Below are 27,719 nucleotides of genomic sequence, written 5' to 3'. Positions count from 1 at the left end.
GGCGGCCTGGTGTGTTGGCCTTATGTATTTTTGGGAGGCAGTAGAGATCTCCAATGCGGGGAGTACGTGGGATGAGAGGTGGTACGTAGGTTGCTCTGAAGATCTGGATCCAAGGTCTTGATCAGTCTGTTAAGTTGGCGGATGTGTTCCTTGGTCGGATCTGCGGGTAACTGTCTGTAGTGTTCTTGGTTGTTCAGTTGTCGGTATACTTCTTTGCAGTCGTCCGTTCTGTTCAGTACGACAGTGGCCCCTCCTGGATCTGTAAAGATTTAATCACCTGCTAATGCTCGCATTCCAAGCATTGTTTGGCATCTTTGAATTTGTCTATATATATGTTTCTGGAACATACCTCTTCATTCACCTGAGGAAGGAGCAGCGCTCCGAAAGCTAGTGATTCGAAACAAAACTGTTGGATTTTAACCTGGTGTTGTAAGACTTCGTACCATTCAACTATGATATTGCTTCCAGACATATCACCACAGCGTGGACATGCGGTTTGAAGGAAAATAATGCAGGCATTTAAAGTATAAACCTGAAGTGTGTTTGAAATCTGGAGATGAATTATAATAGTAGGATATTGAGCTGCGTCACTCCTTGAAAACTTGAGCTGTGTTGTGATGACCGAGCCATGTTTAAAGCTGTCTCCTAGATGATTCTCAGATGTAAACAAGCCCATTGATATTTCTGTGGTCTGGACTGTTGCAGGACAGAATTGGAGACACCGTCTGGAACGAGATAGACGACCTCCGAGCCTTCAACACACTCGACCTGGAAGATTTTGAGAAGATGTTCTCGGCCTACCAAAGGCAACAGGTAGGACTTGTTTTTCTCCCTTCGCGTTGAACCAGTAACATAGAGCAATGCTTACAGAGTAGTTGTCAGGAATTTCAATCAATTGAACGGCACCTGTATGTCTTCGCTAAATCTTTAAAGGTTTTGGCGAAACAACTGCAGAGAAACTGGGCGCAAATCTCCAACCATGTTGGTCTCTCGTTTGAGCGCAACGTGGCCGGAGAATGCCGTGAAAACCCTCTAATGAGTCTTCCGACAGCCTCCACGCATCCCGGGATTCTCCGATGCCCCGCGAGTCATCAGAGTCGGAATCCCGCCCCAAAATGGCGTGACTGCATGATGCTGCGCAGGATTCACCGGCCTCTTTCGATTCACCGGTCTCCCCAGGGAGGCTGTGTGGACAAGGCGGAATGGCACCTAGAAGGTCTACCGGTCCACCGGAGACTCCATGGTGGTCTGGGTCAGTGCAGGATGGCTCCCTGTCCTTCCCCTGGAACGCAGGCACCTTGGCACTGCCACCCTGGCACTGCCAAATTGCCCAGATGGCACTGCCACGCTGGCAGGGGCAGTGCCTGTGTGCCAGGGTGGTAATGCAAGGCTGCCTGAGTGCCAGGGTGGCACTGCCAAGGGCCAATTGGGCAGGGAAGCCTTGCACATAAAATTAGGGTGACGCGCTGGTTTGGTGGGTGGGAGAGTGCAGGGCAGGTAAGTAGGGGCCTCCAGGAAGTTGTGGGGGTGGTGGGGGGTGGTTGGGGGGGGGGGCTGGAAGGGAGGGAGTGCTGTAAGGGGAAGAGGGGGGCTGCGAAAAGGGGGACCCCCAGGGACCCTATAGCAGGGTGCCCTCACTTGAGGGGTGTAGGGTAGTGTTCATGTGTGAGGGAGGATGACATTGCCCATGGGTGCGGGGTATGGAGGACCCACAAGCTCACAGTGATCAGGGCCCCTTTCAAAATGGCGGCCCGATCTCTTGAGTTAGTGAGGCCACACCTGGAGTATTGTGTTCAGTTTTGGTCTCCTTACTTGAGAAAGGATGTACTGGCACTGGAGGGTGTACAGAGGAGATTCACTAGGTTAATCCCAGATCTGAAGGGTTGGATTACGAGGAGAGGTTGAGTAGACTGGGACTGTACTCGTTGGAATTTAGAAGGATGAGGGGGGATCTTATAGAAACATATAAAATTATGAAGGGAATAGAGAGGATAGATGCGGGCAGGTTGTTTCCACTGGCGGGTGAAAGCAGAACTAGGGGGCATAGCCTCAAAATAAGGGGAAGTAGATTTAGGATTGAGTTTAGGAGGAACTTCTTCACCCAAAGGGTTGTGAATCTATGGAATTCCTTGCCCAGTGAAGCAGTTGAGGCTCCTTCATTAAATGTTTTTAAGATAAAGATCAATAGTTTTTTGAAGAATAAAGGGATTAAGGGTTATGGTGTTCGGGCCGGAAAGTGGAGCTGAGTCCACAAAGGATCAGCCATGATCTCATTGAATGGCGGAGCAGGCTCGAGGGGGCCTACTCCTGCTCCTAGTTCTTTTGTTCTTATGTTCAGTTCTCCAGCTGAAAAAAATTCGAAGTGTGAGCTAAACCGGAGAAACTCCCCAGGGCCCAAAAAAGTGACCAAGTGTCATTGAATAGCTGTGGGGAACTCCCTGAAAACCCACCACAAATGAACTCAGAAATGTTTGGGGAGAATGGGGCCCATTGTTTCCAGTGATAGAAAGGATCACTAAGCAAACGATACAGAGTTAAGGTAATTGGCAAAAAACAAAAACGATAGACAAGATGAGGAGCATTTTTTCATGGTGAGTTGCTGAGATCTGCAGTACACTGTCTGACAGGCCAGTGGCAGAAGATTACCAATAACACTGAAAATTGAATTAAGTTAATACTTCAAGGAGAGAGCTGCAGGTGGAGGTGACTATTTGGAGCGTTCTTTCAAAGAGCTGGCACAAGCACCGTAAAACAAATGCCCTTCTTTGCTGCATTATTTTATGATTTTCTTTTAATGTTGGTTGGGTTGTCTGGATTCCAGGAGCTAAAAGTGACTGCTGAAGGTTGGGCTCATGTGGTCAAGAGTTGGCCATTAGGTTTTCACCAAGGAGCTCCCGGTATCAGTTTCCTTGCAGCCAGCGAGTAATTCCCTTGAGCGGGGACGTATTCTCAGTGGATTGCCATATACCCCATTGAGAAACGTTGCTGGAAAACCTGCCTAAAATGAATGGAGCTTAACATCCCTGGCCAAGCCTGTGAACCAAGGCTTCTTGCTATGACTCTCCTTTGAGTTTGCAAGATGGGTTTGGGCGAAGAAAGCCTTTCGCCAATTTGATCTCATATTTCCAGAATATCATGCACACCACCTTCCTACCTTCTGCTTCTTTTTAATGAGTCCAATGTCACCCATCCACCCAACCTGATAACTCATTCCAACTGTGGATCACCCTAATGCCCATCCTGAAATCGGCCTCCACTACCCTAAACCTGTACCTGCATGCAGATGCCGCCCTGGGTTTTCTGATTTGATATTACAATTGCTAAGACATTCCAGATGTTTGGGCCGCACCGTCACTGCGTTTTCCTTCGCGCCGCAACACCTAATCCGAGAATCTCTCCGTCCTGGGGAGAATGGAGCTTGGGTGGATCTGTCACCTGGACTTTAACCTGGTGTTGTAAGACTTCTTACTGTGCCCGCCCCAGTCCAACGCCGGCATCTCCACATCATAACAGCTAAAGAGTGAGATTCTGCCCATCCTTATTCTGCGAAGCAGCAGTTGCCTGAGAGCAAGTTGATTGGCTGCTTTATATTTTCAGGTGTTAGTTACTGAGTATGCAGAGAGATCCATATAAGGCAGCCATTTTCCACCACTTCTGTCCTTTTCTCTCCTTGATTCATCTATCTATATATACATGTGTGTGTGTGTGTGTGCCTTTGTATAAATAAAGAAATAGTGTGCTGCTCCTTCAGAAAAGTTTGAAGTGTCTGGACGCCCGTTAATCTAAATCTGTAGCCGCATTTTTATATATTGTTTACGTGCCAGTGTAAAATGTATGCAGATAGTTCATCAAGCCCCAACATTTGGCTCGCCTGCTCCATTTTTGACATAGTGAGCATTCAGCACAAGGCTGTCTAGGCAAGAGTTATTTTTTTCCTTCGAATGGGGGAGGGGGACGGGGTGAAGCGTCCTGCAACATTTAAAATTCGCTTGTTCAGAGGGGAACCTTTTGAAAGATTAGATCCGTTTGGTCTGGGTATATGGTGCATTGAATAACAGTTTGTTTTGGAGGCCGCTTTTGACTGTCGGCACTCTAATCCCGATATAAGGCTGTGTGTTCACGGGGTCTCATTTACACAACTCCGCCGACCAGTGAATCGCTCCAGTCCAGTTGGCCCTTTGGCGAACGATACGCGAACACGTGCCGGCGCATCCGCCGCTCTGAAGACAGCTGGCTCTGCTCCGTGCTCTCGAAATCACCTGGTGGCGTTGGCGGGCTGGCACTCCCGTCGTGGGTGAAGTCACAATCCCGATCCAAGGCTGGCCTGCAGGGGTCGTACGAGGAACATGGCCCCGTTCACTCTTTGCTGCGTGCGTGTGGCGGCCAGCCTGCATCACGTTTTCATTAAAGCCCATTAAAAACAAAGAGGCATTTCGGTCAGAGTGCGGGTACTGGACTGCAATAAAGTAACATTTCTGGGTCTCTGCATCACCACTGTGGCGGTTGGCACAGTCTTGGTTTCCACTTGGCTCCACAGCAGCTGGCAGAGAGCTTCCTTTGAGCTGTCCCAGAGGAGAATGAAGAGGCCTCAGGAGATGAGCTAAGCAACCCGCTCTGTGGCTATAAATGAAGGAGTGAGCTGCCTCAGACTGATCAGCATCAATTTAGAGCCGTGCTCAGAGTGCGTTTGACCCTCAAAGTGGACATCTCATAGAATCGCTACAGTGCAGAAGGAGGCCACTCGATCCATCGGGTCTGCACTGACCCACTGAAAGAGCACCCTTGCGAAGTCCACTCCCTCACCCTATCCCTGTAACCCCGTAACCCCACCTAATCTTGGGACACCAAGGGGAAAATGATCATGGCCAAATCCACCTAACCCGCACATCTTTGGACTGTGAGAGGAAGACGGAGCACCCGGAGGAAACCCACGCAGATACTGGAAGAACGCGCAAACTCCACACAGACAGCCACCCGAGGTCGGAAATTGAACCCGGGTCCCTGGCACTATGAGACATCAGTGCGAAGTTCTGTGCTACCCTTGCGGTTGATTCGCTGATTAAACTGAGGTGTAGAGGGAGATCAGTTTGCTGTCCTAATAGGGCATCTTTTACTTATCTCCTCTTTTAACTCCACAGCTTTTCCTTGCATAGCTATGCTGAGCTGTTCCCCCGATTTCCCCCTCCCTTTCTAACCCATAACTGAGAGTGACAGGTAGAGGGCTGGCGGGCTATTTAAAGATTTCACCATAGTTGCAGGAGGCAACAACCGCCCTTCATTGAGATAAAGTAACAGGTAACCATTACCGTTGGGTCCATTAGCAATAGCTTTTGTGGTCCACTATTTAAAGAGAGGCCGCAGCCTGTGGTCGGCTATTGGCTGTAATGGCAGAGAAGTAAATGCCTTAAAAACGTGTTATGTGCTATTCCGCGAATGACACCAACAGTAATTTCTTAGCTGTGCCATTCTCGCCTGCTCCCAGGCCCTGTTTTAACGTTGTGATTGAGATGGCTGCCAGACAGGGTGTGATGACTGATCAGTATTATACTTTATATCGTGCCTTATCATGTTAAATTGCCGCAAAAATGAAATCCAAATTGAAGAGCAGCGCTTATTATGGAGGCAAAATGGACTTGTCTCTCACTCACTCCCTGGTGGTGGTGCCAAGCTGCCACTACTGGACTGGTGAGGGTCAGCCGTGGGTGACGGAATGTGGGTGGAGCAGAGTGGTATTTTGGTGGCGTTGACGCAACGTCGTGCGCCACTGAGGGACCATCCAAAATAGCATGTGTTAAAGATTTGACGGACATTGACTGGTACCTTTACAGTGCATTTGCCTGCATGCTTGCTTTCTGCTGAAAACGAACTCACCTTGGTGTGTTTAAATTTTCTTTGCTCTCCGGAGACCTTTCCGACACAGGACCTGCTCACTAACAATAAACTCTCAGAACGGGTGAGTGTCAATCCCATTCAATTTACCAGTGGGAAACCCCTACCCCCTTCCTCCGCTGAATTTTGTTCTGTCGATTTCCGGATGATTTGTGTGTGTGTGTTGGGGGGCGGGGGGGGGCACGCGTGCGGGGAGACGATTGGCTGGTGAACTGCGCTTAATGTCTCACATCTTCTAACAATGAATCACATCTGCAGAAGGAGCTCGGCTCAACCGAAGATCTGTACCTCACGCTGAGGAAGGTGAAGGAGCTTTCAGTGATCGACGGCCGAAGGGCTCAGAACTGCGTCATTCTGTTGTCAAAGTAAGTACACAGCCAAAGATGTCCACCAAGACACTTATTATCCTGCTGGGGGTTTAGTGCGACCATGACCCACCCCATGTAGAAAAGAGCGGGAAAGGGTGGGGCCCACAAGACAGTGATCCATTTGTTCTCAATCAGGATAGCAGTTGTGGCTTTGACCTCAGTATCATAGCGATTATGCTTCATTGAAGCACTTCGGGAAGTCTTGAGATTGGTCTCTTTTTATGCTTGGGGAGAGACGAGGAACTGAATCAGTCAGGGTTTGAGTTACCATTGAGACAGATGGAACTTGCATTCATTTGCCACCTTTCCCATCCTCAGAATCTTCACGGCAAATTAGTTGTTTTAAGATTATGTTGCCAAATCCCACACTTATGATGTGAATGGGCAATTAATTTGTTTGTAGTCATGCTGCTTGAGGGGTGAAAGATGGATGGGCCCCTGCCACCCGCCCGCCCCCCACCTGGAGACCACTCCGGGGACTGCAATAGCACCAGCCATCATTGAGCAGGTCTGAGTGCAGTTAAGTGAGGTCAGGTAAGTGAGGTCGGGCCAATCAGGTAGGCTCCAACAATGCGGTGTGGCTATTTGGGTGGTGGGGAGGCACACCAATTGCAAGGGTAGTGGGTGATCCTTCAATGGGGGCTACTGTTGCCATTGGGGGGGAGGTCCTCCATGAGGTGGGGGCCGGTTTAGCTCAGTTGGCTGGACAGCTGGTGTGTGATGCAGAGCGAAGTCAGCAGCGTGGGTTCAATTCCTGTAACGGCTGAGGTTATTCATGAAGGCCCCGCCTTCTCAACTTTGCCCCCCTCCCCCCTTGCCTGAGGTGTGGTGACCCTCAGGTTAAATCACCACCAGTCAGCTCTCCCCCTCACAGTGGAAAGCAGCCTATGGTCACCTGGGACTATGGCAACTTTACTTACTTTTATCTCCATGAAGAACAGGCCGTCAGGTCAGAGGGGATCCTTCCACCGGAGCCCACAGAGTGATTGCCACGCTTTACTGGACAGCTGCCCCAGATGGAGAAGTGTCCACCTACCACCCGCTCGAAATACCAGCGATGGTGGGAAGAGGCCCTAATATGGCCATTAATCAACCACTTAATGGTGTCAATTGTACCTAAGGTGGGTGGGCCTCCTGCCATCTACCTACCAATCTACCAGCCACTGGTAAGCTGCCAGTGGCAGCAGGAAGGCAGGATGCACAGCACCCCCCGCCATACCTCCCACCCTCCCTCCAGCACACCCGACTTTGCACCTCCCGCCTCCCAGTCTGCACCAGAGGGGGTGACCGCGGTGGATACTGTAAGCCCCTGGCCCATGTGTCAGGCCCTGAAAAGGGGCACAAACCCTTTAACAGATAAGTGAGCATGTTATCATTAATGCCGCTTGTGCAAAGTGTCTGGTGGAAGATAGGATCTGATGTCCTTTCCTGCCAGCACAGACTCATCAAGAATGGTCATTTGCGTGCGGGTATTAAAGGGCCTTCAGTCCCTGTGCAGCTGCTCCCTTTTGGCCTCAGTGCTTCCAAGGCAGGAGGGGAAAAATAATGAAATCCTTTGAATAAGAAATCTTTGGGAAACGCAGGGGTCAGAACCCAACAGCATGATTCATTGCAAATGAAAAAAATGTACACGATCCATTGTAACTGATGAGGCCTCAGATTCAGAATTCTGTTCAGTGTCTCCACCTCGTTATGTGTTTGTTATCTCATAGCTCAGGGGGCTACGCTATACTTTCATTTGTAAATTCTATAGCCGATACAGAAAAGCATCTAACCTTATAAAACAATTGAAATTTACAAATTTCTCCAACCTCCTTTCATAGAATCATAGAGTTTACAGTGCAGAAGGGGGCCATTCGGCCCATCGAGTCTGCACCAGCCCTTGGAAAGAGTACCCTACTTAAGCCCACACCTCCACCCTATCCCCGTAACCCAGTAATCCCACCGAACCATTTTGGACACTCAGGGTAATTTAGAATGGCCAATCCACCTGACCTGCACATCTTTCGGGACTTGTGGGAGGAAACCGGAGCACCCGGAGGAAACCCACGCAGACACCGGGAGAATGTGCAGACTCCGCACAGACAGTGACCCAGGCCGGGAATCGAACCTGGGACTCTGGAGCTGTGAAGCGACAGTGCTAACCACTGTGCTACCCTACCTTTCACTTGACCTATAAACAAAAGTCAATGGCATGCTCATCTGTCATTTCAAAATTCAATTTAAAGCATTTTGTTTGAGCTTTTCCAATGTCTCAATTATTAGAACTTTTTGCACAGTGTGGTACAAAGCCATATGGATCAGCCTGATGTTACATTTCCCCGTGTTTGGTGCTGAGTTTGTCAACCCTAGTTGGGCTATCGGTAAGGTTGACAGTTGACCCCAGCGCCCTTGGTTGGAGTGAGAGGAATAATCAGCCAGGGTCCTTGCTTCTGACCTCTAATCCTTGACCCCTGTTGGAAAACCACGTGTGGTTATCATCTGGAGGCCGTGATCATTTCAGGTTTCCACAGCTAATAGCTTGTTGATAACTCTTCTGAACTGACTCATGAAAGATGTTCACTTGCTGCTGGACGGCTGTGGAACTGTATCTCCAGCAGGAGGCAGCACCTTCCGACATACAGGTGAGGAAAATTGAGTCAGATCCTTTTCGTCTGCAAAGGAAAGGGTTTCTGCTATTTCCTCCCAACATCACCACCCCCACCCCTCCTCAACTTCAACAACTATCCGCCAGCCTTTTAACCATCCTCAGATGAGGCGGTGTCTTGAGTGGTTAGTTTCTGGCTCTCAGGTGGGGAGATGTGGTGTGCGGTTATTTGTCAAGACTCTGCTCAGTGTTTTAGAACTCACTGCCTGTAGATTTAACCGTGCTGTGGCCCAATGTTGAATCCCCATCGCCCTGTACCACCCAAGCTACAGAGTAACCCAAACATCTTGAAGTGCAGAACTGGTAAATCTAAGAGGAAGGTAGTAGAACCACACCTTAGGACAAAGAAGATATGTGATTGAATGAGATGAAGAAGGGTGTGAGGAGGCGCATGGGTAATGTAAACACTGGAATGGACCAGTTGGGCCGAATGGCCCGTTTTTGATACATTCTCGGTATGTGACTTGTAAAGATTTATTCTCCATTTTCAATGTTGGTCCGTATAGATTCTAGCTAAACATCTCGGTTAGAGCGGGGAAACAAATTGGTTGGAGTTCCTACTCCTGAATGCTATGCTTGAGTCCATCACATGAAGATGTTGTAGGAGGGCATGTTTGCACTCGAGCTGTGCTGAGGGTTCAGGGTGATTTCTATGCCAACATTGTGGGGGGGGGGGGGGGGCGGGTAACATTTGCTCTTGGTCTCCTGGGCAGAACGCTGGTGGAACAAGTCACCTACCTAGTTCTACAACTTGTTCTACTTTCACCTCCATTGAAATGAGTGAATGTTGAACATGAAGTACTTCCACCTGACAAGGCACAGAGGGCCTCTATTTAACACTTTATCCAAACGGTCGCACCTCCTTAGTACTACCACTGGACTGCCAGCTTAGATTTGGTGCTAAAATCTTTGCAGTGAGGTTTTAATCCTCAACTTGCTGTCTCAGAGCCAGGAGTGATACCAACTGACCCCCGGAAATTTAGTATTTGGTTACTCGGGAGATTTATCGAAGTGAGACCTGTCCACAACAGTGGAGATGGAATCATAGAATCCTACAGTGCAGGGTAAGGCCATTTGGCACATCTAGTTGACACTGACCCTCGGAAAGAGCACCCCACCTAGTCCTATGCCTCCACCCTATCCCCATAACCCCACGTAAGGGGCAATTTAGCATGGCCAATCCACCTAATCTGCGCATCTCTGGCCTGTAGGAGGAAACCGGAGCACCTGGAGGAAACCCACGCACACACGGGGAGAACATGTAAACTCCACACAAACAATCACCCAAGGCCAGAATTGAACCCGGGTCCCTGTGAAGCAGCAGTGCTAACCACTGTTCCACCGTGTCGCCCAGATCTTAAAAGGCCTGGGCTAGAGAGGGGAAACTAAACTGATTTAGAGCTCCTAATGCTGAAACCTGACTGTCGGAAGGAACGGATTTGAAATCTATTTGGCATTTATCTTCATTTGAAATATTCTTCTGTCCTGTTAGATTAAAGTTGTCCAATGAGGAAATCAAGCATGCAATCTTGCAAATGGATGAACAAGAGGACTTGGCCAAGGACATGCTGGAACAAGTAAGAACACGTGTCTTTCTGCGAAATTGTGTCAAATGGAATAGAATGGAGCACGTTCGAGCACACATTGCCACCAGGTTGAATACTTCCAGGGGATAGATAGTGTGTTCGTCATGTCGCTGGGCTTGTAATCCAGAGGCCCAAGCTAATGATCTGGGGAATATGAGTTCAAATCCCGCCAGGGCAACTGGTGGAATTTAAACTCAATCAATATAATCTGGAATTATAGGCTAGCCTCAGTAATGGTGACCCGTGAAGCTTCCGAGGATTGTTGTAAAAGCCCACCTGGTTCACTAATGCCCTTTAGGGGAGGAAATCGGCCGGGCTGATCTACATGTGACTCCAGGCCCACAGCAGTGGGGCTGGCTCTTTAATGCCCTCCGAAATGGTCCAGCAAGCCACTCAGTTCAAGGGAAATTAGGGATGGGTGACAGATGCTGACCCAGCCAGTGACACCCACGTTCCACGAAAGAATAAAGAGAAAGCAAGCTGGGTAAAGCGGAATGCTATGCTCCTCGTGTATGCTGAATGAACTGTTCTCAATCTGATAAACACCCAAAGGGGAGAAATGGGGAGACATTTGACCAATCTGTTCATTACTATCCCTGTGTATGCTTAGCGGCGGAGAAATGAATTCGCTTCAGTCGTGATTGACTTAACACTGGAACGTAAGAATTATGAACATTTGGCCCCTCAAGCCCACCGCACTGTTCAGTAAAATCACCATCATCAACTTCACTTAATCATAATAATCGCTTATTGTCACAAGTAGGCTTCAATAAAGTTACTGTGAAAAGCATTCCGGCGCCTGTTGGGGGAGGCCGGTACGGGAATTGAACCCGCGCTGCTGGCATTGTTCTGCATTGCAAGTCAGCTGTTTAGCCCACAGTGCTAAACCAGCCCCTGGTTTCCTTGCTTGCCCGATCTCCATTTGCTTTGATTCCCTTGGAGCCCAAGAATCTATTGCTCTCAGTGTTGAGTACAGCAAACCGCTCAATATCCACAGCCCTCTGCGGCAGAGGATTGTAAAGATTCACAAGCCTTTGGGCAAAGAAATTTCTCCTCATCCCTGTCTTCAAGGATTGATCCCTTGCCCCTGAGATGATAACACTTGAGTTCTGGATTCCCCTGGCCAGCATCAACACTTGTCAAACCCTCGGAGAAACTTCTAGGTTAACTTCTAACATAGAACATACAGTGCAGAAGGAGGCCATTCGGCCCATCGAGTCTGCACCAACCCACTTAAGCCCTCACTTCCACCCTAACCCCGTAACCCAATAACTCCTCCTAACCTTTTTGGACACTAAGGGGCAATTTATCATGGCCAATCCACCTAACCCGCACGTCATTGGACTGTGGGAGGAAACCGGAGCACCCGGAGGAAACCCACGCAGACACGGGGAGAACGTGCAGACTCCTCACAGACAGTGACCCAGCAGGGAATCGAACCAGGGACCCTGGCGCTGTGAAGCCACAGTGCTACCGTGCTGCCCATGTCAATGAAATAATTTCCAAATTCCAGAGAGTGTAGGTACAACCTGCTCAATTTTTTTCCTTATCAAAGTCACGCCAGTGTCTAGCTCGAAATAAAACAGATGTTTGCTCCGCTTAGACCCGAGCAACTGAGTGGGATTCTGAAGATGATTCCCTCCCAGCCTTCAGTGCAAAGTTAAGCACGCTGCCTTCTGACAAAACCCTGCTTACGAGTGTGAGTAACATCATCGTTACCAAACGGTACACCATCCCTCCTCCCACCAGGGTAACCTAACCCGTCAAGCCACGTCAACTGAAAGGGTCGTCAAGAACTGTGACTCTGCCAACGATTTAACCTCTACATGGCCAAATGGGATTATTTGCTGCAGTTTCTCGAATGATGCTGTGGACTAATCAATGCTGAATGGTGATGTGAATCAGTGTTGTATCCTTCAAGTGCCATTCGATGCAGCAATTTGGAAAGTGTATGACAGCTTCTTCATTACAAATGGGACCAATATTTGATATCAGTCGCAGGGAGTAAGCTTCGCGTCACCCTCAGGACAGGGCTACTCATTAGGTTGCGTTTGTCTGCTTCAGCCCAACTTTAACCTCTGATGAATGGAACTGCAGTCAGCTGGCTCCTGGGATCGATTATTTTGCTTCCGCTCCCCTGATGGAATTCAGGAGGTCAAGGAGCATGTCATGCTTCAGCTGTTGTCCTTTGGCCCTTGAACTTAATCGCTGTAATGCCTTCCTCCGCAGCTCCTCAAGTTCGTCCCCGAGAAGAGTGATATCGACCTTCTGGAGGAGCACAAGCATGAGATTGACCGCATGGCGAGGGCAGACCGCTTCCTCTATGAGATGAGCAGGTTTGTCAATACAGGTCAAGAGGATAACATCAATCCTGGGTGTTGCGGTGCTGCGTGGCCTTCAAGCGCTGTAGTGAGCTACAGGCCGAGCGCTGGGCAATGGAGACTTGTGAAATATTACAGTCCATAAAATGCAGCACCTGGCCTACGTGCCACTTACCCAACCTGTTTCCCATTTTACAGGGGGGGGGGGGGTGTTGCAGTAGGTTATTGGGCAACCCAATCTCCCTCTGGTCATTTGAGGGCCTTATGTGGCCAATTAATGATCCCACCCCTTCCGCTATGTTACCGGCAAGTGGGCAGAATTGTAGCTTTTACCACTCGGGTTTGTATGGGGCAAGGGGGAGTAGGCAATTTCCTTTGGGGATCCCTGTGCCTTTGGGATGCACCTACCGCAGAGCCATAACCCCACTTCAAGCCTACCTCCCCCCCAACCCCAGCCTCTCAAACCGGCTCCCCACCCATCCCATAATGTCACAGAGGCAGAAATAGGCCATTTGGCCCATCACGTCTACTGTCTGCCAACCAGACCCCACCGATATTTCGGGTTTATCTGAATTCTGGCATCCATAATCTCCTCTTCTTCAGGGACTGCCTATTATCCCAGCAATGGCCACTGCTCAAACCTGCCACTGCTAGGACTACAGCAACGAATCAATTAGCCCCCATGGAGCGTTCAATGGATGTCGGGCAATTGGGATCAGTGGGGATCATCCCTATAGCTCTCTTCGAGTAAAGGGAGGAAAAACCCGGCATCTGGAAAATCCTCCTCATTACAATGGACAACTTTGGCTTGATGACCTTTGGGAATCTGAGAATGCCCTCTTAGGACATTAAACAGGTCAAATGCAATCAGGCAGATGGTATGAGGGAAGGAGCCAGCTTGGCTAAATGGGCAAAAAGTTTAATTCTTAGTCCAAGTTTCTTTATTGCTGGAGAAGTTCAGGTAATGGTCTTTGCGTATGTCCCATCTATACTTTTCTTTTTAAGTTATATTTTTGTCTCTTTTAACTTCCTTTAATTTCTGTCTTCTTCCAATCTCATGTATGCGCTGTCGACGAATTAAGAATTCCCAGGCTGCGGTCCCACTGCTCATGCACTAATTGATGAAATTCCCCCAGTGTTTATTCACCTGCCTGAGCGCAAAGTACAAGGGGATGATACGAGGGCTAAAAGGTCTAAATTATGAGGATAGGCTGTGTAGACTAGGCTTGTCGCCTCTTTCGTATCAAAGATTAAGTATGATTTACTTGAAGCGTTTAAGATGATTGAAGAATTGGTGGGGCAGATATAGAGAGAAACTATTACACCTGGGCCGGGATTCTCCGACCCCCCCCCCGCTGGGTCGGAGAATCCCCGAGGGAAGGCATGAATCCCGCCCCGGCGCCGGCTGCCGTATTCTCCGGCGCCGTTTTTCGGGAAGTGGCGGGATTCCCGCCACGCCAGTCGGGGGCCGTTGACAGCGGCTCACCCGGTGATTCGCCGGGCCCCGATGGGCCGAGCAGCCATCCATTTTTGGCCAGTCCCGCCAGCGTGAATTACTCACCTCACGCACGGCGGGACCTGGCAGGTGAGTGTGCAGGTGCGGTCCTCGGGGAGGGGGGAGGAGGGGGGGGGGGGGGGGAATCCGACCCTGGGGGGGCCCCCCCGGTGGACTGGGGCCTACCGATCTGCGGGTGGGCTTGTTCCGTGGGGGGGCCTTCTTCCCTCCGTGCCGGGCCCTTGTAGGGCTCCGCCATATTGCCCGGGGGCCGGCGCGGAGAAGAGAACCCCCGCGTATGCGCAGAAATACGCCGGCCGGTCCCCACATGCGCGAAGTTGCGCCGGCCCTTTGGCGCCGGCTGGAACGGCACCAAGCCCTCCGGCGTCCACCTAGCCCCCTAGAAAGGTGAGAATTCCTCACCTTGGGGGGCCGTTGACGCCGGTTTTCCCGCCGGAGTGGGGACATAGCCCCATTTTCAGAGAATCCCGCCCCTGGTGAGGGAGTCAGAACAAGGGGCATAATCTTAAAATTATGGCTAGTCCATTCAGTGGTGAAGTCAGGAAGCACGTCTTCACACAAGGGGAGGCAGTGGTATAATGGTATTGTCACTGGACAAGTAATCCAGACACCCAAGTCAATGATCTTTGGACCTGGGTTCAAATCCCACCACAGCCAATATTGGTTGTCATAAAAACCCACCTGGTTCACCAATGCCCTTTGGGGAAGGAATTCTGCCATCTTTACCTGGTCTACAAGTGACTCCAGATCCACAGTAAAGCAGATGACTCTTAAAAGCCCCTCTGAAATGCTGAACATGATACTCAGTTGAAGGGCAATTAGAGATGGGTAATAAAGGCTGGCCCAGCCAGCGATGCCTACATCCCACAAATGATTAACAAAAAACCCACGACTGGTCGTGGAAACGTGGAACGTTGCTCTCTGCCCCAACAAAGAAAATGCGGCTGAGCCTAGGAGCCAACTGAAAGTTCTAAAGCAGGTTTAGATTTTTGTTCAGTAAAGGTTACGGTACCAAGATGGCAGATGGAATTTTAGATAAGTCGTGATCTCCTGGAGTGACAGGCCCAAGGAGCTACCCAAGTTCCTACGTTCCGCTGGGAAAATTATGGCATAAGAAAATTTGGGAAATTGGGGTGACCACGGAAAATCTGTGCCCAGCTGTATCCAAGGCACAAGCATCAACCCACTGCCCAAAGCTCCCAAACCCTTCCTGCTCCTCAGTGCAAAAGATGTGCAGGTTAGGTGGGATTACAGGGATAGGGAAGGGGAGTGGGCCTATAATAGATTATCATAGAATTTACAGTGCAGAAGGAGGCCATTCGGCCCATCGAGTCTGCACCGGCTCTTGGAAAGAGCACCCTTCCCAAGGTCAACACCTCCACCCTATCGCCATGCCCCAGTAACCCCGCTCAACACTAAGGGCAATTTTGGACACTAAGGGCAATTTATCATGGCCAATCCACCTAACCTGCACATCTTTGGACTGTGGGAGGAAACCGGAGCACCCGGAGGAAACCCACGCAGACACGGGGAGGACGTGCAGACTCCGCACAGACAGTGACCCAAGCCGGAATCGAACCTGGGACCCTGGAGCTGTGAAGCAATTGTGCTATCCACAATGCTACCGTGCTGCCCACCTAGGTAGGGTTCTCTTTCAGAGGGTAGGTGCAGACTCGATGGACTGAATGGCCACCTTCTGCACTGCAGGGATTCTATGGTTTATGCAAGTTAAAAGGAGATGCTGCTCAGTGCAATGAACGCACAGTAGGATCGGTCAACATTTTCTTTCAAAATATTCAACTTTTGAAATAAGAAAATACAGAAAAGAAATGACAAAATAATATGTAGTTTACTGAAGAAAAGTTGACAGTCATGCAAAGTGCTACATATATCCAAGTCTTGCTTTTCTTTTTAAGATAGGTTTATTTTCCAATTTGAGCAGAAAGTAGAGATAGACCAGTCCCATTGCAGACCTCACCAATAGAATGAAAAATGAAATGAATGAAAATCGCTTATTGTCACAAGTAGGCTTCAAATGAAGTTACTGTGAAAAGCCCCTAGTCGCCACATTCCGGTGCCTGTTCGGGGAGGCTGTTACGGGAATTGAACCGTGCTGTTGGCCTGCCTTGGTCTGCTTTCAAAGCCAGCGATTTAGCCCTGTGCTAAACAGCCTCTGGGGGTGGATGAGCACAGGCAGGTCAAATGCACCCAAACTGTTAAATGGCTCGATGGCCTGAGAACAGGAAACATACAGTGCTGCAGGATACCGTTGTGTTGTGTTAAGGGCATCAGAAGAACAAACAAATGGGTGTGAACCACCTCCAAACTGGCAGCGGGTGATGCAGGGTGATGTGGGAGAATCTAGCAAGGACAACTGAGGTTTGAAGGTGGTGAACACAGCCTGTAGAGTGATCAGGGAAGCAGGCGAGATCTCAGGCAAAGATTTCCTCTTGTGTGCGATATTCAGTGGATTCATAAACCCACTGTCGACAGACCAGTTTTCCAATCCTGTTACACTCAGCGCCCGGAGGAGAACGTCACTCGCTCTCGCTGACGTTCCTGAACTGGAATTCAACCAGTCGCTGGATCTAAATTCTGTCCATTAATCCCGCAGAATCGACCATTACCAACAGCGCCTGCAGGCTTTATTCTTCAAGAAGAAGTTTGCCGAGCGACTCGCAGAAGCAAAGCCGAAGATCGAAGGTAAGGCCATCAAAGAGGTTGGATTGGACAAATATGTGCACATTAAAACATTTTTATTTTCTGGAATAACATTTATCTGGCCTCTTGCCGTGGGTTTGAGAAACTGCGTTGCTTCACTTGTCGTTTGTTTTTCTCAAGTGTCGAACCAGTGCAGACACATTTTTAACAAGTACTAAATCATTGGATGGATGCTCTGCATTCTGCCATTTAAAGGGGCTGCGTCCTAGTTTTCGGCATCTGGGGACTGGTGGGTGGATTAGGGAGAAATAGTTAACGTACTAGTCAGGAGAGTCAATACAGCTGAATCTGCCGCTAGAAATTCTTCACGTAAAAATCTTCACGTGATTTTCCCACTGTTGGTTCCTCACATTGACTCGGACATGTCCAGAAGCCAATTTGACTTTTTGCGCATATCTCCATGGATGGGGCCTATAAATTCAAGACAAAGGTCAGCACGGTGGCACAGTGGGTTAGCCCTGCTGCCTCACGGCACAGAGGTCCCAGGTTCGATCCCGGCTCTGGGTCACTGTCCGTGTGGAGTTTGCACATTCACCCCGTGTTTGCTTAGGTTTCGTTCCCCCCAACCCGCTGATGTGCAGGGTAGGTGGATTGGCCACGCTAAATTGCCTCTTCATTGGAAAAACTGAATCGGGTACTCTAAATTTATTTTCAAAAACTTTCAGAACTATGGATAAATACCTGAAGGGAACATTGAAAGAAGTGCACCTAGGACGTATGTTCATAGGAGGGAAGAGGAGATTTAAGTAGGGAATTTCAGAGATTGGACAAGGCGGTGGGGCAGAGGGAGCAGGACCTTGATAGCTTTTAATTGTTCAAGTAATAAATACGTATCATCCTATAGTTATCATTGCTACTGAAATCAATATAAAGCAGCAAGACAGGAGTAAGGTGTGGACGGCACGGTGGCACAGTGTTTAGCACTGCTGCCTCTCAGCACCAGGGACCGGGTTCAATTCCGGCCTTGGGTGACTGTGTGGAGTTTGCACTTTGTCCCTGTGTCTGTGTGGGTTTCCTCCGGGTGCTCCGGTTTCCTCCCACAGTCCAAAGATGTGCAAGTTAGGTGGATCGACCATGCTAAATTACCCCTTATTTCCCAAAGATTAGGTGAGATTATAGGGATGGGGCGAGGAATTGGGCCTAGATAGGGGACTTTTCCGGAGGTTTAGTGCAGACTCGATGGGCCGAATGGTCTGCCTCTACACTGTAGGGATTCTATGAGGATGTTTTCAATATTTAAAACACATCCTACGGAACAACTGCTCACTCAGAGCTTGGTGAGTCCATGCTTCGACCTGCGTTGGCCGCTCAGGTTGTGATATCAACATTCTCGGACTCTCCAACACCCTTACAATAAGGTTCAACCATAGGACATCACACAGTAAAAACCAAAAGAGGTCAAAAACAGTCAGTCCATGATTGGTGATGTTGGTTGAAAGAGAAATGTTGTCCAGCGAATCAGAGGAACATCCTTCAAATTGCCCCATTAGACCTCTGATAGCCCACGATAACAGGACTTCAGTCCATATGAAAGACAATGTCACCAACAGTGCAGCGCTCCCCGAGTGTTGTTCTGGAGTACAGTAAGAAGTCTAACAACACCAGGTTTAAAGTCCAACATGTTTGTTTCGAATCACTAGCTTTCGGAGCACTGCTCCTTCCTCAGGTCCGAAAGCTAGTGATTCGAAACAAACCCTGTTGGACTTTAACCTGGTGTTGTAAGACTTCTTACTGTGCCCACCCCAGTCCAATGCCGGCAACTCCACATCTTGTTCTGGGGTGTCAGCCGTGATTATATTTCCAACCGCTGGAGGGTAATCATGGATCCTGGTGATGAAGATCTATGCTTTATGACATCCTTCATCTGCTATTTAATCCACTCCTCTTTGTTCAGCCAACCAATACTCGTGTTTGCCCATTATGTTGTGTTGATCAATCATAGATTATCATAGAATTTACAGCAGAAGGAGGCCATTTGGCCCATCGCATCTGCACCGGTTCTTGGAAAGAGCACCCTACCCAAGGTCAACACCTCCACCCATTCCCCATAACCCAGTAACCCCACCCCGGAGTCGAACACTTTAGGAACTTTCAAGCGGTTATTGGATAGGCACATGGAGCACACCAGAATGACAGGGAGTGGGATAGCTTGATCTTGGTTTCGGACAAAGCTCTGCACAACATCGAGGGCCGAAGGGCCTGTTCTGTGCTGTACTGTTCTAACACTGAGGGCAATTTTGGACACTAAGGGCAATTTATCACGGCCAATCCACCTAACCTGCACATCTTTGGACTGTGGGAGGAAACCGGAGCACCCGGAGGAAACCCACGCACACACGGGGAGGGCATGCAGACTCCGCACAGACAGTGACCCAGATGGGAATCGAACCTGGGAATCAAGGCACTGAGTTATTCCTAACGGTGTCTGCTGCCACATAATGCACTTCTGGCTAACGTTATTCCCATAATGAACAGCTAGGAACCACCTCAGTAGCTGCCACTGTGATTCTATCCCCTGAATCCATTCTGCCCTTTGGGAGCAATTGCCACACCGCTATGTTGTGAGATATGAGTATTAGAGAATATGGGCCAAAGGCAGGTGAAGAGTTCAGACACCGAGCAGCCTTGTTTCATTGGATGGCAGAACAGGCCTGGGGGTTGCTGGATGGTTGTTCCTAATCTTCCTATGGAAGGTTGTCACATGGATCTCTTCGCTGGTGAGACAGAGGAGCTCAATGGCTACATACAGGGGCAATTTGAATTCCATTCACAGACCTACTTCCTGCCACCCAAGCAGTGGCAGGTCCAGGTACTGGATCAGTGATTTGGTCACAGTCCAAAGGTTTCTTGGAAACCACAAACAAAAGTATTTTGTTTGAAAGAGGTGACTGCTGTCTTGTTTATTATCTCTCCTTCTCCCTCTCCAACCCCACCGCCTTGCAGTGATCCTTCTGGCATCCAAAGAGCTCTGTCGAAGCAAGAGGCTGAAGCAGCTCCTCGAGGTGGTCCTTGCCTTTGGGAACTACATGAACAAAGGCCAGAGGGGCAATGCTTTTGGCTTCAGAATTTCCAGCCTCAACAAGATTGGAGACACAAAATCGAGCATCGACAGGTATGAGAGAAATGGCAGAAAGAAGCAGTTTGATCCATTTGGTTCCGTGATCGGAAATAGAATATGCAATAGGGAATTCGGGCAATACCTTTTTACTCAGAGTTCGCTATCATAATGGGGCTGGTTAGGGGCTGGTTTAGCACAGTGGGCTAAACAGCTGGCTTGATATGCAGAACAAGGCCAGCAGCGCGGGTTCAATTTCCGTACCGGCCTCCCCGAACGGGTGCCGGAATGTGGCAACTAGGGGCCTTTCACAGGAACTTCCTTGAAGCCCACTTGTGACAATAAGCGATTATTATTATTAATGACTATATGAGGTGAAAAGCATTCATTTTATTGTCTAAACATACTTACATCTCCCCCTATCAAGAGACTGATGTAGTCTTCCGGCAACACCCTCTCCATACCGAACATTCACGGCCTTCTGTTTAATCCGTCTAATTGTCTTACCTCTTCTGAGCTTCATCCCAAACCTTCGTTCTTGGAGCCGTAGACAAAGTTCAACTTGTCGGAGACCTGAGGGGAGTTGAACACCTCAAAAAGGTCATCCCTTAGTTTGCTCTTCTCCAGCACAGACAAATTTGGTCGCCTCTCCTTATAGCTCCCATGTCTGAGGCCAAATATCAGTCGTGTAGGCCATTTCCTCCTGTGAGGAGAGGGAGCAGAATCTATGTTTGCATTACGTACAGCCATGTCACAAGAACATGTCTGCTCCCGTGTTGCCAATTCTCCAGGATTGACCTGGAGTCTCCAGAAATTAAAAAAACTCACCTCCCAACTGAAAATAAAATCACAGAAGTCATTAAAACAATTGCGGTTTTACCATTTACTTTATATCTTTTCATGTATTAGATGGAAACATATGGAAAGGAAAGGCTCCCTGACTGATTGAGGTTTTGGAGACTTCAGGAAGATGTCCAAGCAGAGTTGGCAACCTCACCTCTCCCTACCTTTGCAATCTCATTCGAGCTTGAGTTGCTCCATCCTTCTGACCCTGGCCTTCAGTGCATCACTCTCCTTTCTACATTGCTTTTGGTTGCAGAGCTGCAACGCCGATCATAAAACTTTCTGTCTTGTTACCGCTCTCCCTACTAAAAGCCTGTTCAAAATCTTTCCCTTTGACTTGGATTTGTGATTAGCACCCAAATCGGCCTCCCTTCATGTCACGGTATCTCTTTCCCTCTGAGTCTCTGCAAAGTAAATGTTTCATAACATTCAAAATGTTGTATAAATGCAAATCGTTGGGGTTGTGACTGTGTTTGCCTCAATATCAATTCCTTTGCACATATCTGTAACTGAGTGGGCTTTGTGTCCATTATTGCATTGAAGGCAGCGTAAGAGCTCTGATTAGCCCTGTGCACCTCACCGTCAGTGACAAACCTTTTAAAGTTTACCATTTGACTCTGCCAGAGGCGGACTGACACTTTGGGGGCTCCACATCATGCCCCTCCCCCTGGTGATGTCACATCCCACCCCTGGTGACATCATACCTTACCCTCCGATTACATCATGCTCCGCCCCAATCATATCAAGCCCCATCCCAATGGCATCATGATCCCACCCGATGGGGCCGCACCAAACCCCAGTGGAGTCACGCCTCACCCCAATGGCACAGTGCCCCGTCCCAATGACGCAGTGCCCGTCCCAATGGCGTCATGCCCAGCTCCAAAGATGCCGTGCCCGCCCACAATGATGTCGAGCCCAACCCTGAATGACGTCAATGCCCTCCTGACCCCACCCTTCCTCAACTCACAAAAAGCAAGGCATAGAAACCCAAGATTTCACCCTCGCTGCCCAGTCGGGTTGCTGTCCTGTCCAGCCCTCTCACTCAGCTCTGCCTGGCTGGCCTCTGGCTCTGGTCGAGTTGCCCGGCCTCTGCTGGCTGCTGCTCCCTGACTCCCTGAGACACAGTGCCTGCGCTTGCCTGGCCTCCTGACGTCTGCTCTGCTCACCCTGTGCCTCTCGCTTGGATAGCCAGGCCTCGACTCTTGATGACTCCGTATGCTCCTGGCTGCTACTGCTGGAAATCTGGCCTGGTGGTTTCTATTTTGTTTGGTTGGTTACCCGCCTGGCCTCCTCAGTTCTGGCCTGGAGGTCGAGTCGCCCCGCTGCTCCTCTCGACAGCCATTGGCCTGTGCCTCCTCATCGCCTTGCTGAAGGCTTCACAGCAGAGGTGGACTTACACTTTTGGGTGCACACACAGCCACCTCTCAGCATGCCCTCCCCCCCTGCCCCCCTAGCCCCCCCCATTGGCAGGGACCCCACGCTGTAGCGGTGTCTGGTTCATTGTTAGTCCGCCTCTGCGCTCTGCAATTTACTTGCAAAACCTCTTTGCAATGTCACCTTTCGCTCAAATCTTCAAAAGCCTCCTGAAAGACGGTGTCCTGAATTCCCACTCCAGGGTCCGCCGTGAACTGGTGGGAAAATTCCCAGCTGTGCAAACCTGACCTGGGAGAAGGAGCCCCGGAAGATCCGATTTTAGTTCTGCAGAGTGTGGGTGTGAACTGGAGTCATGCCCGTTGACCCCAGAACCAATCTGGAGGAAGTACAGAGGCTGCCAGGTGTGGGCTGGGTGAAAGGTGGGCCTCAGTGATCCGACCCTGTGTCCCAGCTGCCAAAAAACAATAAAACAAAGAACAGTCCTGACCACCTCACATCCCATACACTCCCCATGCCCCATCGATGCCAACACGTGCCACTTCCTGGCCCCCATTTGTGACATTTAAATTCCTTCAACCTCCTAATTCCTTATAAGAACAGGCATCTACATTCATAGCCCCACTTCAAAGACTTTAGAAGCATTCAGAGCTGTCAATCAAATTGAACTGACAGCCACCTCACTGCAGTGTTTTCGAATATTTAATAGGGCAGGAGATTCAAATGCCTTGACAGCTACCTAACAGCTCCCTTGACAGTCCCTTAATCGTTCTAATTATCTCAACAGTTTCAAGTTTATCAACTTTTTACGCACATTCAAGTCTAATTTAATAACCTCAAAAGGAGCTTGAACTCTCCCAAAGGGCACCTCACCTCTCCGAAAGGGCACCTGTCCCAAATGTATCCCAGGACCATATCTAAAAGGGTACCCTATCTCTGCAAAGAACTCTGCTAACTTTAGAACTTCTTGATAGATCTAAAGTGCAAAAGTTGTATTTTGGACACCTCACTCGTGAAAATTGGACCAGACTGCAGGCAGCTTCACTTTAACATGTGCACTTTCCTCCGTGAACCATGGGGACGTGCAAAATGCATCCCGTCCGTGTTCTCTCTCAACCCCCCCACCTCCAACCATCCACCACCGCACGTCCCACTGTGCAAACGGTGGGTGCTGTGTTCAGGAGCGGGACTTCCAGATCCTGGCCATTTTGTCTAAACAGGGAACCTTCTCCTTCTGCCTGAGAATCCAGACCTGTCTTGCTGGCCAACCCATTTGCCATTTGTTTACTTCCTCTTATCTTCTTCTCTACCTCCTGCCTGAGTTCACCCATGCTATGTATGTAAATTGTTGCCAAAGTTGTGGGAAAAAAATAATATCCTTGAACACTTTTGAGTGGAGAAGTCATTGAACTCTCGACACCAGCCTCCACTCTTGCCAGAATTCTTATGGTACATTTGTGTCTCAATTCCAGGAATATCACACTGCTGCACTATCTGATCATGATCTTCGAAAAGAACTACCCAGAGATCCTCACCATTCAGTTGGACTTACTTCACGTACCAGACGCAGCTAAAGTCAAGTAAGTAACGGCGTAAAGCCGGACAACCTCCGACCTCTTTGTTTTCTGCTTCTCTCCACCACCTGATACCGTGTGAGTTTGGGCAGTGTGAACCTGTTGAGCGCGAGCTGACGGCGTGAATCTGTCCATAATTCCAGACTGATTTGCGATAAAACTGGCACGTTTGCTCAGGCCGGACACATTGGTGACATGCTGCAAGGTGGAACAGAAATACCGCCTGAGTGCTGGAGAGGAGTTGTTTTTCTGAGATGGAGGGGGGGTGGCGGGGATGGGGACGGAATGGAGGGAAGCCATTAAACTGGTAAGACAGAGGCCCAACATCTGATGGTGCTACACATGGCTGGCAGTGCTTGATATCGACACTGATGGAACTTGAATTACCATGAGTACATGCACAAACTTCAGTTAATCAATGGGTGGCACGGTAGCGCAGTGGTTAGCACAGTTGCCTCACAGCTCCAGGGTCCCACATTCGATACCCAGCTTGGGACACTGTCTGTGCGGAGTCTGCACCTTCTCCCCGTGTCTGCGTGGGTTTCCTCCGGGAGCTCTGGTTTCCTCCCACAAGTCCCGAAAGATGGGCTTGTTAGGTAATTTGGACATTCTGAATTCTCCCTCAGTGCACCCGAACAGGCGCCGGAATGTGGCGACTGGGTAATTTCACAGTAACTTCGTTGCAGTGTTAATGTAAGCCTACTTGTGACACTAATAAAGATTTTTTAAAAAAACATCTGTCTCTGCCTGCTAGGTATAAAACCTCCTGGGGCCTTTGCATTAAAGCCTTAATGTCAATTGTGAAGATTGGGTTTTAGCTACACAGCAGGTCCTTCAGTATTTTGGAAAGAATACAGGCGTTAAATATTTCCCTTACAGATGCTTCAGCAGTAGTTTTGACTTTGGACAATCATGTCAAACAGGGGGTTATCAGCCCAGCTGTTTGTTACACATCCCTCTCAAGTTTAATTTCTGTTAACTTCAGGGCAAATGTATTCCAGGTGGCTGATCCAATGGTTTGTGTTTTGCATTATGTCCAAAGTCAAATCTACTTCATTATTTTTTATCAGATATTACCAGATCTGCTCTGTAATTCCAGAATTTAAAAAGCAAATTTTAGTCTCTTGCAGCACATCTGTGGAGAGATGGTGGTAATGCCATTGAACTAGTAAGACAGAGGCCCAAGCGAATGCCCTGGGCATATGAGTTTACACCACACTACAGCAATTTAAATTCAACTGAGGAAAATCTGGAATCTAAAGCTAGTCTCGGTAATTACAACCAGGTGACTATAAGTCGTCATTAAAAAAAAACGATCTGGTTCACTCCTGCCCTTCAGGGAAAGGAACCCTGACACCAGGTTGATTCTTAACTGCCTACACCCCCCCCAGTTTAAGATCAATGAGGAATGGACAACAGCCCTTACTAGTGATGCCCCCTGACAAAAATAAATCCCCACCCCCATAAAAAACCTCAGTACAGAGTTTTCCATGATCTGAGAGCTGCTTGAAACCAAATTGGCATTCCCATGTGGGGAGATGTTGTGGGTGGGAGAGGAAAAGCAGGTACAGAGGGTGTGAGTTGAAAGGTTAATCGTTCACTTACGGTGCCGGGTCAGGCAGTTATGGGTTGAAGTCCCACTCCTTGAATCAAAGATGGCGTTTTAGTGGGGATCTGAGGTGGTGGAGGGGGAGAGTCTTGTGCTTGTCTGTGATCCTGGGCTGGATTCTCCAAGCCTACGTGCCAAAATCGCGATCGGCGTGGGCGCGGGGAATGGGCGTCAATGACGAAATCCAGTCCGACGCCGCTCCCGCGATTCTCGAGAATCCCCGTGAATCGTGCACTAGCGGTCTACGCGACGCGGGTAGGAGGCGATTGACAGAGGCCCCCTACACAACAGGTTCTAACCACGTTTTGCCTGTCGGGAACGGCCGCCCTGGTGCGGGGGAGATCCTTCACCGGGGTATGCGGGGCTTCTGGACGGCCAGGGGGGCGATCGGGCGGCACCGATCCACGGGCGTGCGGGATCACAGGGGCCTAAACTTTTGGTGCCACTTCACGGTCCGAGTCCACCATGTCCAACGGGGCGTTTTGAGGCTGCCATGGGGACATAGCCCCATTATTGGAGAATCATGCCCCCTGTTTTTCCAGACCTTTTGGTGAACAGGCTGTCCTCCCAGGTGGATAGAAAAGTTCCCATGTTCCTATTTGGAAGAAGAGCAGGCGAGTTTCCCTTGGTGACCTAGCCAGTACTCAACCCCCCCCTCAATCCGCATCACCAAGATGGAGGAAGGGCAAACCTCACGACGTAGCGTGGCTTGAGGGGGTCTCTTTTTGGTTGTTTGACCGGCTAACTCCTGAAGACAAACTTCTTCTGTGGGAAAAGTGTCAAAATGTACCGAGGAATGTTGAGGTTTGGTCGAATATTTGGAAATGTTAGCAATGCAGAGTTGAGAATTTTGAATTTCTTTCTTCTGAGATTAATTAAGGAAAAATGTGTTTATTTCAAAACAGCCTGGCAGAACTGGACAAAGAAATAAAGAATCTGAAGAATGGACTGAAGGCTTTGGAGTCGGTAAGTATGGCCTACCCAGAAATGACTGAGTGAGGATAGTAATCCTGGACTTCCGCTGTAATCTCCAACCGTATGCCCAGAGGGAAGGTGGAAGCAGACAGAAATGGCAGGAATTTTCACCCATTTATGCCACTTTTCCATGGATTACTCTAATCCCTCTCTCTGAGATCAGGAGAACGCCACTAAAATCTAGAGCCAGTCACTCAGTATTACATAGATAAGCACAAGAGATGAAATATTGGGCGGTGAGGGAATGCCCCTCGTGTGCCAACATGCATGGCAGAGGGGAAAAGGCTTTGCTTTACCAGGTTCCTCTCACGTTTTTATTTTTAAACTCTTAATCATCCTCAGGTGCCTTGTCCAAGCCTTCCCTTCTCACTTCGGTGGGTGGGGTGGGGTAGCGGGAAGATTGGAGAAAATTGACTCAGCTTGCTGTCTTGCGTCTCCTTGTGGTCAGCTGAAGATAATCTAAGAATTCGTAGCTGGAGTAGGCCTTCCAGCCACTCGAGCACCCTCCACCATTCAATAAGACCTTGGCTCGATACGGACCACCGAACATCTCCTTTATTTAGTTCTGAGGGGTGGACCTATGTGAAATAAAAGTAAAAATGTAAAATGATTTGTTTTGAGAATATTCCTGATCCCCTACCTTCCATGATTTTCTCGCCAGCCCTTGGGCATAATTGCTCCTCAAGCGCGGGATTGAATTCTACATGTTTGTTGGCAGCCAACCTTTCACTTCTGCTCCCTCCATTAACCTATCCCAGATGACTCAAAGTTCCCCTCCAGTTTAACATCGCCAAAGCGAAAACCTTCCCCTTCACCTGACATTAGCAGCTGCGAACCTCTAACCTTGACCCCCATCAGTCGCCAAAGCTGTCTCCACAGTCTGCTGAGTGGGCACGTGTGGATCCTGGGCTGAGCACTAACTCAGCAACATCACCTGCCTCCACCCCTGTCTCACTCCTTGTGGCACTGCCAAAAACTGTTCCTGGGCCACGCCTTCATCACTGCCAGGGTCAACAGATTGAGTCCTTGGCTTAACCATCCTTTGGTTACAATACATCAGAGCCCCACATTCACCCCACATTCTCTTCAGTATCTCAACCTGTCCAAAGGCCACCATCCCGTTGCTCAGCAAAAGGGTTGATGTCGACATTTTCACCCTTGCTTTCGTGGGATTGGATTCTCCGCCCCCCCCCCCCAGCTGTGTGGTTCCGGACGATGCGCCATTCGCTGGTGGTGGGATTCTC

General features: G+C 49.2%; 1 protein-coding gene across 4 annotated transcripts in view; it reads left to right on the top strand.

Moving 5' to 3' along the window:
- daam2 (dishevelled associated activator of morphogenesis 2) overlaps nucleotides 1-27,719 on the top strand; it is a 458,630-nt gene that overhangs the window by 353,439 nt on the left and 77,472 nt on the right. For 3 of the 4 annotated variants that reach the window (XM_072500172.1, XM_072500174.1, XM_072500173.1), the window contains 9 exons: nucleotides 706-813; nucleotides 5,906-5,953; nucleotides 6,148-6,254; nucleotides 10,397-10,481; nucleotides 12,720-12,826; nucleotides 16,942-17,030; nucleotides 19,992-20,160; nucleotides 23,790-23,897; nucleotides 26,406-26,466. In XM_072500172.1, coding sequence (XP_072356273.1) covers nucleotides 706-813; nucleotides 5,906-5,953; nucleotides 6,148-6,254; nucleotides 10,397-10,481; nucleotides 12,720-12,826; nucleotides 16,942-17,030; nucleotides 19,992-20,160; nucleotides 23,790-23,897; nucleotides 26,406-26,466 — 882 coding nt within the window. The remainder of the gene's footprint in view (nucleotides 1-705; nucleotides 814-5,905; nucleotides 5,954-6,147; nucleotides 6,255-10,396; nucleotides 10,482-12,719; nucleotides 12,827-16,941; nucleotides 17,031-19,991; nucleotides 20,161-23,789; nucleotides 23,898-26,405; nucleotides 26,467-27,719) is intronic. The other variant, XM_072500175.1, reaches the window with a different exon arrangement.

Source organism: Scyliorhinus torazame, chromosome 4, assembly GCF_047496885.1.
Source record: "Scyliorhinus torazame isolate Kashiwa2021f chromosome 4, sScyTor2.1, whole genome shotgun sequence".
Taxonomy (NCBI): domain Eukaryota; kingdom Metazoa; phylum Chordata; class Chondrichthyes; order Carcharhiniformes; family Scyliorhinidae; genus Scyliorhinus; species Scyliorhinus torazame.
Note: the sequence above shows the minus strand (reverse complement) of the source record. Positions and strands in the feature narration are given on the sequence as shown.